General features: G+C 35.7%; 1 protein-coding gene across 1 annotated transcript; it reads right to left on the reverse strand.

Annotated features, from left to right (window-relative positions):
• Window positions 1-2,876: 2,876 nt before the first annotated feature.
• LOC147850667 (cationic amino acid transporter 3, mitochondrial-like) lies at window positions 2,877-12,276 on the reverse strand. Its single transcript, XM_087336856.1, has 14 exons — window positions 12,076-12,276; window positions 10,846-11,047; window positions 10,566-10,650; window positions 10,214-10,354; window positions 7,411-7,529; window positions 5,528-5,624; window positions 5,280-5,452; window positions 5,010-5,076; window positions 4,530-4,688; window positions 3,992-4,229; window positions 3,809-3,914; window positions 3,541-3,653; window positions 3,374-3,449; window positions 2,877-3,228 (listed from the first exon to the last, which is right to left on the reverse strand). Exons 1-14 carry the CDS (start codon window positions 12,203-12,205, stop codon window positions 3,081-3,083), a joined length of 1,854 nt encoding a protein of 617 aa, XP_087192982.1. The 5' UTR covers window positions 12,206-12,276; the 3' UTR covers window positions 2,877-3,080.
• Window positions 12,277-12,496: the final 220 nt, after the last annotated feature.

A 12,496-nucleotide genomic window follows, 5' to 3' on the forward strand; every position in this document is an offset into this window, starting at 1 on the left:
CTTGTTCATGTTGAGGCATCAATCCCCTAATATGTTTAACATGTGTTCATATATAGTTCTACCTTTACCATTGGGAATTTTCAACAAACCCATATATTCAATTTCCTTAGGCCCACAACCACCACATTGCAAGTATGTAATATACACAATGAGGTGCAACTCTAATCCATTGTCAATACTTTCATCTAGCATCAAAGAGTAGATGGGGAATTTATTACGTTTGAGCTTTGAATTTCTAGAAGATATTTCCCAAAGGCAACCAAAAATTCATATCCTCCATATCCACTAGTATAAGATATATAATCATGTTGCTTAGGCATATTAGGCACCTCTAGTAGCATACCCAAATCACATAATTCTTGGTATGTAGCAATAGCCTATACTATATGCCATAGCCTATGAATTGTAATTTGTAACTACTAATACATGTACAATTGTTTTGGCCTTAGCAAAATTTGACGGTATTAACAAAATTAAAACCTTCATTTTTACGTTTTTATAAAATCTATGCCCGTCAAGATTGACGGTTTCATTTTTCAATCAACCTTCATATATGGTTAAATTTGCCAAAAAGGACCAAAAAGGCCGTCAAAAGACAACACTGCATGTATGTGCACGATCTATTTGTATACTTGATGTTTAATGGCATTGCTATCAAATCTAACACATATTATTATCATAGACATGCCTCTTATCGTATTTTATATTAAATAGATGAAGTAAAATGTAGGGATCTTTTTTTTTCCCCCCAAAAAAGAGCTACTTTCCCACTTGTTAGGAGAGATTTTTACTAAAAGACTATACAAGATGGCTTATATATAAATCGGAGAATCATCCCCCTAGCTAACTTCAAGAATAGGAGACCACTGATTCCCAGATGAGTTCAAGAATATGAGACTATGTACATATCCTCTCCTACTTTCTACTTAATGCAAGTAGGTACCTAGAGCTATAAACTAGTGGCAAACATTGCCGGCCAGCACGAGCCTGATCCTCTGGCCTTCAATGGAGGGAGGGTGGGAGGTGATGTTTCCTAAATTCTAGGCATGTTATGTCAAATGATGTGGATATGTATGGAAGGATTAGGTGTCTATACTTGAATAACTCTAGCTATTACAAAACTCTAAATCATTCCCTTATTAGTTGTACAAATGCCATCTAGTGAAGTGACCTTGAAAATTATTTGTTTAACCACACAACTAGAGGTCATTTGAAAATTCCATGATTCCAACATAGTTAAGGGGCATAAGCAAGTAAAGATATCAAAATATTTTGTTATCTTGGATCACAAATATGGCCTATAGGACAAAAGAAAAATATTTCAAATAGAGTATGTGCAGTTGATAATTTGCAATTGATGTTCAAGAATTCCACGAATGAATGTTGCAATTGAGAGCGCACACTGTGATGGAGAGGGAGGTTAGATTTGAAAATGTTGAGAATGTAAACTTGAATATAATAAAAGATGGAGAATTGTAGGAGAGTCTAATAAACAAAATCTCAATCAATGCCAATGGATCTCCTCAATAATGGCCCCAATGTATTGTCTCACATCAAGAAAATGGGAGTTCAGTATCATGATGAGAAGGGATGGAAGAACTACCATGTATTTATTGGTTTGCCCATTCGAAAAAGCATATGGTTTTTGTAGTTTGGTGCATACATATGTAAAATATTGGGAAACATGAGTCTCCACATCTCAATATATGCAATTACCTTTATTGAACGCCTTTATAAGCATAACCTTTGTTTTGGAGATATATATATATATATATATATATATTTCATTCCATTAGTTATAAAATTTTACAAATGAGACAATTATGTACAAATCCATGAAGGGACGCGATAGTTCCATCTTATGTGGATGCCCCATGACGGGATCTTGTAGTGGCAGTGACATAAATCGTCACCAACATTCTATACTTTTTCCTAGACCTTCTGCAATGTATCCCCATGACAACCCCTTATGTGATCCCAATAGTTGATTAGATTCATCCTTGATACATGCATGCAAACATTTTCCAAGACACTCGTATGTTTCGACATATCTTTTAAAGTACATGGCTAAAACGTCCCATTATATGCACATAGCAAAAAAGCATGATTATTCCCCTGTCAATGGTAACTTTGTCATGTTTTCTAGCTATAAAAGTTCATTAACAAATTAATCTAAGTTACCAACCTCAACCTTGATTAACACTTACAAGTTCTAGTGAAGACATTTGAAACTCAATATCCTATAAGCCAATGGTAACTTTTTCATGTTTTCTAACTATAAAAATTCATTAACAAATTAATCTAAGTTACCAACCTCAACCTTGATTAACACTTACAGGTTCTAGTGAAGACATTTGAAACTCCATATCCTATAAGCACACAACATTTTACTTTCTTGTAGATGCAAGAAGTTGCCAACATATACTCATTTGATACTTCTAGTGAAGTGATTACAAACTCTTGTACTTAGGGAATTGATATGATAATACAAACCCTAGAGAATATAGGTGAAGCCAATCCAAGAGAAAAAGGCCAAGAACTTTCAATTTGAACTTATCAACTTCAAGAGGAAATGTTGAGCTTTTCCAATCAAAGTTTTAAACACTTTCCCTCATTCATTTTATTAATAGATTTGTTAGTGTGCGCCCATTCATAATCCAATAAAGAAATTGATAAGTACATGTTACATTGGCAAGCTAACACATCTATCATATTCATGTAGATTGTTTTTGTTTTATATTGAAGAAATAAAACAATCAACTTACAAGAGGTTCTACATCTTGGCCTATAATTGGATGTGCTTGTTTATCGGAAGAAGAAAAGCTTTAAAACCATATATATAGCAATGACCAATTCCTCTCATGAAAAGGTGCAAATCAAGAATGAATGGGACTTTAAATTGAATGAATGCTATACCTGTACAAATTTTATGTTTCATCGCAAATAAGATGAATAAACCAAATTATGAACAATTGAATGAATGCTATAGGACAGGAGTGTGATTTATGCACCAATCATCCATCTTGTTGTCACATGCCAAGTTGATTGATTGGTAAGAATCTTTGAGAAAGTGGCCTAGTCTAAGCAACAGTTCCCGAAAGAATTGAATCCTCATCCAGGGTAGCTTCACGCTTGTCTTCGGAGAGCATGCTATGTTTCATCCCATATAACAAATATATAAATACACCCACTATCAACCATATGCCTACTTTTAGCCATGTTGAGAGCCTGCAAAAGTATATGTCATCATTAACACACACAAGATTGGTTATGGCTACTAATAATTAATCAACATGGTTGATTAGTGGATCTGCCTTCCTCAGATGAAGAGATAATGCACTCACAGTTACCATTCCTTGATTAGATTACTTACCCAAGATTGGCAAGAAGGTAAATATTGATCAAGATGCTTAGTAAAGGAAGCCATGGAACAAATGGACAAATAAACCCTGGCACACATGTATATGATCCAGTGAGATAGAGACAGATTTTAATAGATAAAATACTCCATCCAGAATGAATAGACTTTCAAAATACTACCTCCAGAATGTCCAAATGTATGCCTTCCCTTGCTTTGATCCAAAAGACCCAACACTACTGAACCGCTGATGAAGACACAAGCACCCATGGACCCAAGCACCCATCTTAACCAACTATAGTGCACACCATTAAGATCAATAAAGTTGGTTAATGTTTTCATATGTAACCATATGATGCTATCTACATATCTAGTGATCCACCTATAGACTCAGCGCCGAAAAAAAATTCAGAACAAACCCTAAAAAACTCAGTGGATAGATATCTTTACCTGGGGAGAAGTTCACCACATGCACCAACCGCAATGAGAACAGATCCAATAACTGAAGCCAAAATGCTCATTTCCCCCACCCAATGGCTTGTACCCTTCTCATCGCCTGCAAGGTACAAAGCACCTTAAAAAATATCATATTACTGAGAATTTGTTAAAGATTCGAAATCAACAGAATTTTACCGATATCTAGGCTTTTATTTGCAAGTTTCTCTTTTGGATTGTTGAGCAAGGGGACAGTTTTTTCTTGTTGGGCATCTTGTGATGTCACATCGAATGGGAAAAGATTGGTGAAAGTAGGGATTGTTGAGGGTGGCGTGGCATCAAAGGGAATAAGAGGTTCATTGTCTGGGGGTATGTACCTAAGAATGAGAATTGAGATTCCCACGATAGCAAATGCAAGCAATGTGCCCACACTTACCTATTGCCAAAAAAAGTCAAATTGCCTCTAGTTTTATATAGAGATTCAGAATTATATGTAGTTTTACATAGAAACTTGTATGTACAACGTTTTTAAGAGCATGAAACCAATGAAAACATTCTCACTATCAGGTTAACAAACAAAAATTCCAATTCAAATCTATTTTTCTCTATTGTATCTTATAACTGGTTTATGCTATGTGAGGCAAGAATTTAAAGCATATTTAGTATCTTCCTTTCATAATAGCTATGAAATCTTAGTTCGACCAAGGTGGCTATAAAGACCTTTTTCTCTTCTTACCATGCCCGACAACTCATCCACATCCATGAAAAAACACAAGATCATTGCAGCGAATCCTGTCATGATTGTGCCATTAATGGGAACCCATGTGCGTTGGCTGATATTCTGAAAAAAACGTGGGAGCAGTCCATCTCGTGCCATAGCCAGTAGGATTCTGGGCTGCAAAGATGGGTACAAATAAGCTGAAGAATTTCCAAAACCTGCATCATATCATTTAACATGATCCTACTTTGGACAAGGGTGTGGTTCAATATTTTTAAATCTGATAAAGGTTGTTTGGCATATACCACCCAATATCTAAGGGTATTTTTTATCAGAAACTTCTTGTATGCTGCCCAATATTTAAGGGTATTTTGAACATTATCACAATATTATACCCTAAATGTTAAGACCATGACCAGGTTGGTCAAAGGCTTTTTGTGTCGATTCCCAAAGTTTAAGGACTGTTTGTGCTCATCTAGTCAAAACCTAAGGGCTTACCTGTGGAAGAAGAGAACCCATGAGTGTGGAGCATAGAGCAGACACAGCACCAGCAGACACTATATACCTACAAAAAACCCATATCAAGGGAAAAAACAACAGTGTTCTACTAGCTGCACAATTTTGTTTCAAATCTTATATGCCCTGATGAGTCAATTTTTCTAGATGGCCTCTATCGAGATCTTCCATCGTCAATCTACATGAATTTAGAATAACAACACTGGATCCTAACGATGATTAAATTAAACAGGGGTAAAAAACTATAATTACATTGCCCAATTGATTCCGTAGCGTGAGAAAGCAGACGAGATGGGCGTGTTTGAATCCATCTCATCATAAGGCACAATTCCAACAATGACAGCTGATACAAGCATATAAAGGCATCCACATATTGACAGTGAAATACCAATCCCAAGAGGCAAGTCTCTTCGAGGGTTTTTAACCTATATCAAAAAAACCAAAATTTAAGGTTATTTTCTTTTAAAAGATTTCCATTGAATTCAAAGTCAAAATAATACCTCTTCAGCAGTGCTCGCCACAGTATCAAAACCGATGTAGGAGAAAAAGACTGTTGCTGCACCTCCAAGCATTCCATTAATTCCAAATGGTAGATATCTGCAAACAAAAGCATTCAAAGTTAAATTCTCTGAATTAAAAAAACATCCTTCAAACCAACTCATTTCTCCATTTAATAATTACAAGCATTATTCTAGAGAATATGCTTATTTTTAGTATTTCAAATATCACTGGATTGATTTTAAAACATAGTTTATATAATACACATATTATCTGCTCAATGTCAATGATTAGCAGTAAGGCCAAACCTGACAGGAAAAGAAAGGATACTACCTAAAGAAGGAAGACATGAAACGCATACAATCCACCACCATGGTTTCTTTTAGTGTGCTAAATAATTCCAGCATTTTGGTTTTTTAGCTTGTATATGTTCTGCTAAAGTAACCTTATTCAATTACTCATAGAAAAGATACCCTGCAAAAGGTTTTTTTAAATCAACATATGAAGGCTCAGAGGAGTAAAGAGTTCGAGATGAAGGATTTGGGGGAAGCCAAGAAGATTCTCGGCATGGAGATAAGTAGGGACAGATAGAGGAACAAACTTTGGCTGTCACAGAAGCAGTATTTGAAGAAGATACTACAACGTTTTGGTATGTACGATGATACAAAACCTGTAAGTACTCCACTTGCTCCTCATTTGAAACTGAGTAGCCGATTATCTCCAACAACTGATGAAGGGCGAGAATGCATGGCGAAAGTCCTGTATGCAAATGCAGTTGGAAGCTTGATGTATGCGATGGTGTGTACAAGACCCGAAATTTCGCAAGCTGTTAGTATTGTTCGCAGGTATATGCATGATCCAGGCAAGGGTCATTGGCAAGCTGTGAAATGGATTCTGCAGTATCTTCAAAATACCATGGATGTTGGCAGAGTATATGGCAATTACAGAGGCTGTGAAGGAGGCAATTTGGCTTCATGGGCTGCTTAAAGACTTGGGAGTTGGTCAGAAACAACTTGATGTGTATTCTGACAGTCAGTGCTATTCATTTAGCAAAGAACCAAGTCTTTCACGCACGGAAGAAGCACATTGATGTTCACTATCATTTTGTGCAGGAAATTCTAGAAGAGGAGGAGATACTTCTCTAGAAGATTCATACTACGGAGAATCCTGCAGATATGCTGACCAAGGTGGTTACAAGGGTCAAGTTTGAACACTGTTTAGACTTGGTTAATATCATGCACATTTTAAGTTGGCGCCTCACGGCGCAAATTTGGAAGCTCCGCAAAGACTGTTTTATTATTTGTTTGTTTGAGAAGATTTGTATTTGGTAGGATAGGAGATTGGGCCAAGGTGGAGATTTGTTGATTCTTCGGCCCATTCTTTTACCCTTCATAGGAAATGGGGTATTTGGGGAGGTGGTTTGGGAGTTATAAATAAGCTCCTCTTCCTCTTAGTTTTTGAATCCCAATCCCAATCTTGTATTCTTTTCTCCCAATTTTAATAGAGCAGGCTGCTTTGGAGGACGTAGGCTTAATTGGACGAACTCGTTAAATTCTGGTTTGTTTTTTTCTCTATTTAATAGCTTTATTTTTTGGTTATAATTAGTTAGTTATTTTGCTATAAATAACTAAGAATATTTTGACGCTTCTGCAACACCTCCAACAGCCATCTGCCATTTCCATCTTCTCTTGAATGTGATACAAATCATTTGTAAAAGATGCTATATCAATTTCAGTAATAAATTGCACATAAGTTTCCTGTACAATGTGCATACACACGAATCCAAGTTCAAACAAACATTGAAAACATATATAAAAAGATAAAAAAGCAATGAGAAGTAAATGAAGTATTGGAAATGATGTAAAAAACATATACCAAGCCTTACCCATCTCCTACTCTGTAACCGATCCAATCTGTTTTGAAACCAATTGCAGATCCAGCAGCAATGACAAATACAAGAACTAGGACATTCGCAGAAGTAATGATTGATTGCACTGTTACACTCTGTCATTGAAAACCAGGATAGTCCTAATGTCATTTTCTTACAGAAATTACTTAAGGGGCAGGTGAAATACATACATACATACATACATACATACATACATATATATATACCCCAAGGGACTTAGTGGAATGAATAGTTCTCTTTTTCATTTTCACACCAACTATCAATATACATGCATGCATGTTTTTCCACAGCACTGAATTAGGAACATAATAGTGTAACTTATATAATAAAATATGCAACAGCTAAATTTGATCATCTCAACAATCAGAAAGAGTCCTTACCGACATTGAACTATTTGATCATATATATATATATATATATATATATATATATATAGGACTTAGTGGAATGAATAGTTCTCATTTTCATTTTCACACCAAGTATCAACACCCATGCATGCATGTTTTCTCACAGCATTGAATTAGGAACATAATAGTGTAACTTATATAATAAAATATGCAACAGCTAAATTTGATCATCTCAACAATCAGAAAGCGTCCTTACCAACATTGAACAATTTGATCATATATATATATATACCCCAAGGGACTTAGTGGAATGAATAGTTATTTTTTTCATTTTCACACCAACTATCAATACACATGCATGCATGTTTTTTCACAGCACTGAATTAGGAACATAATAGTGTAACTTATATAATAAAATATGCAACAGCTAAATTTGATCATCTCAAATATCAGAAAGAGTCCTTACTGACATTGAGCAATTTGTATTTAAGCATCAAATATTTTGATGGAATGGTTTTTGGCTTTGACATGCATGCTTTTCACATTGTTCAATAGGATGCATGTTTTTGCAAAAATTTACATAGGAACAAAATATTTTAGACCTGCAAATATTCTCAGCACGTGCATAAGAGCGATACCAATGGAACCAACCATCTACACCAAAAGATGATTATAATATACGGATTTAATCATTTCCTAATGGTAAAGAAATCAAGAGGGATTCCATATAGAATGCATACGTGTGTGTAGAGAATGCAAAGTGAATGTAAATAATACTCACGAAAGATCAAACTAAGTGAAACTATGAAGGAGGAAAAAACCAATCATGGAAATACTTATATATATCAGAAAACTGTTTTAGTAACCATCAAACCCCCATAGATTGTTAGAAAATATGGTTTCTTTGTGCATAAATCTGTATGCATGAGAGGAAAAGGAATATATACAAGCACCTTAAAGAGGAATTGACACCCAAAACATGACTACAAGTGATATTGGGTATCTATCTCACGAGTGCAGAATAAAGAACAAAATAACTTGAGAAAAATTTGATTTGATATGCTGGTCTAGATCTGCACTTATAAGGGCTGTACGTGAAGTTTCTCCTAAACCATACTATGAAATCATTTCCTATGTCATAACCCATCTCCTCTCTACATGATTCACCTCGTTGTAAATTGAATGAGTAATCCAATTTCAAAATAACATTGCATACCTCCCTGGTTAATTATTATGGGCAGCTTGTGCATCAACAGTTCCCAATAGGATTATCACCTACCAATTGGTGTCTCCTAAAGGATTCCGAATAATTTGGACTTCGTAAACTTCAATGTCAATACATCACGTGGATACTCTTTCAATAGCTTTACCATATAAGTTGGATGTTCAATTCTCAGTTGGATTATCATTTAAATATTGGTGCCTCATAAAGATTGCCTTATAATCTGACCTTAACAGATTTGAAAGTCAATGCAACACGCAATTACTCTTTCAATATATTTAAACCATAGAAGTTGCTGTAACATGGCCTTAATAAACTTGACAGGTAGTATTTATTGACATATGCTTCTCACATTCGATTTATCTTTTAGGTTTCCTTTTGCTTTTTGTAAGATCATTTTCACATCTACAATCAAGTTTCTTCTGTTTTCACAAAAAAATTCTCTTTTGCCTAATTCTACAATTCACAGTTACTCATAGGAAGCTGAGTTCTATGTGTCTCCAATGTAACAACAAGCTGTTAAAAGCTACTTGTCATAGTTGCTTTTGGCTGCAGAGAGCTTTCAAGAATCAAAATGCCATCAGATGCAATCACTCATCTTCAGCTTTGACACTAAGAACCTTGGAAAGCTTCCTCTGGCCTCAGATTCCATGAGATGCATACCTCTTCCAAAAACTAATAAGAGAGGTAACAATTCCAACCTTGGAATATTCTCTGATTAACTTCCAAGGAAGGAATATCAAATATCTTTCACTGTTTGGGATGTCTGTACTCTAGAATAGTCTGGGCCTTATTCGGATACCTTTATCCAGTAATTTCTCATGGATACCAGTCAAATAATATGTTGATCCTCTTCTCTTTAAGAGAAAATCAGGATGTCATCAAGATAAATCATTGGTGTTTAAAAGACAACAAATTTTGTTAATGAATTTTCATCAGCGAAAAGATACAGGGATGCTATGAATTGCATCCTTTGGGAAGTTCAATTGCATTATTATGATCATTCTGAATAGTCCAGATGACAATTTTGCCGAGCAACCAATAATGCCAAAAGAAAGCAAACAGTGGAAATATAAAAAAGCTTCCTGGAATGCAACCAGAGACGACATACTTTTCCTTGTAAACATTCACAAAATAATTCCCTAATCAATAAAACCACGAATTCAAGTAAAACACAAAATTTTCACATACGATAATCATAAAAAAATACCTCTTTTACACCTGCACATAAGAGAGTTGTAGCAATTATGACTATAATAGCAGCACAAGGATCAATCACGATCTCTGTTCCAGGTATGGTTGTTCTTGACAGCCATACAGGCAGGTTATCTTCCCCACCAATCAGCACTGCCTGTGGACCATGTAAGCACATTATTTTAGTCTAATTAAGTTATAGAATCGCATGTAATAGTATCATGAACTCACTGGAAACACCGAGTAACCACATTGATCTTTATTATTTCACTAAAATAATCAATACGTGCATGCAAACAACAGCTAGAAAATCATATCGCTCAAATTCAATATCTCAGAGGATTGTCAGCCTTTGTCCAGATACATACCACATTTGGAGATATGCCTCGTGCTACTGCCGCTCCACCCACAGTATACTCTAATATCAAAGCCCAGCCAATAAGCCATGCGACCCTATAAAAGAACACCCTTCCCTTTTGGAAAAAACAGATATATAGAAAACCTGACATTCCAATCTCGTGTGTTTTGGTTAAAAGTAAATTTATTTTACAATCCTGTACCAAATTTTGGTTTAGAAAACCACTCAACATTCCAATGAGAGGTTATTTAACAGAATTGAGGTTATAAACAATCTTATATAGCTCTTACCCCTCCCCGACACAAAGATATGCATAATGGTATGCACTGCCAGCAGATGGGCATCGGCTTGCAAGCTCAGCATAGCATAAGGCAGAAAGAGCTGCCGCAATGCCCGCAATGAGAAAACATAGTGTTAATGCTGGTCCAGAGTGCTCTCTAGCGACAGTCCCCACAAGAACATATACACCTGCTCCTAATGTCGATCCCACGCCTGCATCGAAGGACGAGGAAACCAAGCAGAATGAGACTCCCCACATTTCTCAAAAAGTTTTCATATTTCAAACAAGACTTTTTGGGGGGTCGGGGGGATGAGATCTTTTTTCCCTGCTTTAATTTTAAAAAGATGATTGCCATTTGACGTTGATGATGTTCAAAGTTTTACAACTAGAGAAGAAGTACATCTTGATTGCGAACTTCATACTCTTTTTTCAACATGCATAATATATATTCAGTGTTTTAAGTCATTTATGGAGGGTATACCATACCAGTTGCTCTTATCCATGGATGCACCACTCTCTACATGGTTGGTATGGATGGTTATGCCCCTCATGCACAATTTGATCCCATCCCAGAATTCAATAGCACGAGTTTAAATGTTGGGGCCAAGGGATTATGAATGCACGCACACACAATTTTAAATTTTAATAGTATTTCATAATGGCTATCCTTTTAGGCTAGTTAGGTGCACAAAGACCTTAAAATGGATATGTAAAAGGCTAGTTACTCTAGTGTACATTTTTTTTCTTCATTGGTTATTCTTCTTAATCACACTATAGTTATTTCCTTTCTTTGGACAGTGCCTCCTCTATCTTTTCTAGCTACATGTAGGCTCATCGCATTATCCATGTTTCAAAGCCTATATATCTGAAGCTAGTCTCAAAATGAATGTAACGAGATCAATTAATATCTTAAGAATTTTGGTACCATGACTGTATCCAAATATATGATCATGAACCAAGTTCGTTGATCCTCTTGTGACCTACCCACAAACTGAACTTGTCAATACTAGGAATTAGGGTTATGAGATGGGAAATGTCCGCTAAGTTTTTTCTTTGATTTTCCTTGGCCGAGAATGAAAGAGTGTATGCTGTAAGGGAACAATAGAACGAACTAATTGAAATTCTATCTTCATAGATAAATAAATTGATCACTGTTGATTGATTCTTATTTTCCTAGATAAATAAACTAAAAATCATTGACTGATTAAGAAATATGTGTTGGGTTTATGGGAGCTCTTACCAATGGGGATGAGCTGAAAGATAGAGAGGTTCTTGGCAAGTTCAGTGTAGTGTCTATGCGATGCATCCACACGTTTGCGTCTCCCAAGCTTCCCGATGATCGAATCTCCACTGAAAATTTCATAACCCATCAGATCCAATTGATCAAACCATCGATCCTAAACCATATAACACCAGAAGAAAGAATAGGAAATATTGTTCTCTTCCCTTCCCTTCTCTTCTCTTCTATTCTAATGATCTCTATCTTATTCTCTCTCTCTCTCTCTCTCTCTCTCTCTCTCTCTCTCTCTGTCTCTCTGTCTCTCGGACTTCTACATTAAGTGAAATTGGGCATTTATTTGAAACGTCAAAAAAGTCTCTCTTTGTCTGTTTCTCCCTTCCTCGATTGTCTGTTCAACAGTATCTCTCTGTCTTCTGTCTTC

The sequence above is a fragment of the Azolla caroliniana genome, unplaced genomic scaffold (assembly GCF_043228905.1).
Source record: "Azolla caroliniana isolate FFs.n. ecotype wild unplaced genomic scaffold, voAzoCaro1.0.p SCAF_21, whole genome shotgun sequence".
In the NCBI taxonomy this organism is placed as follows: Eukaryota; Viridiplantae; Streptophyta; class Polypodiopsida; order Salviniales; family Salviniaceae; genus Azolla; species Azolla caroliniana.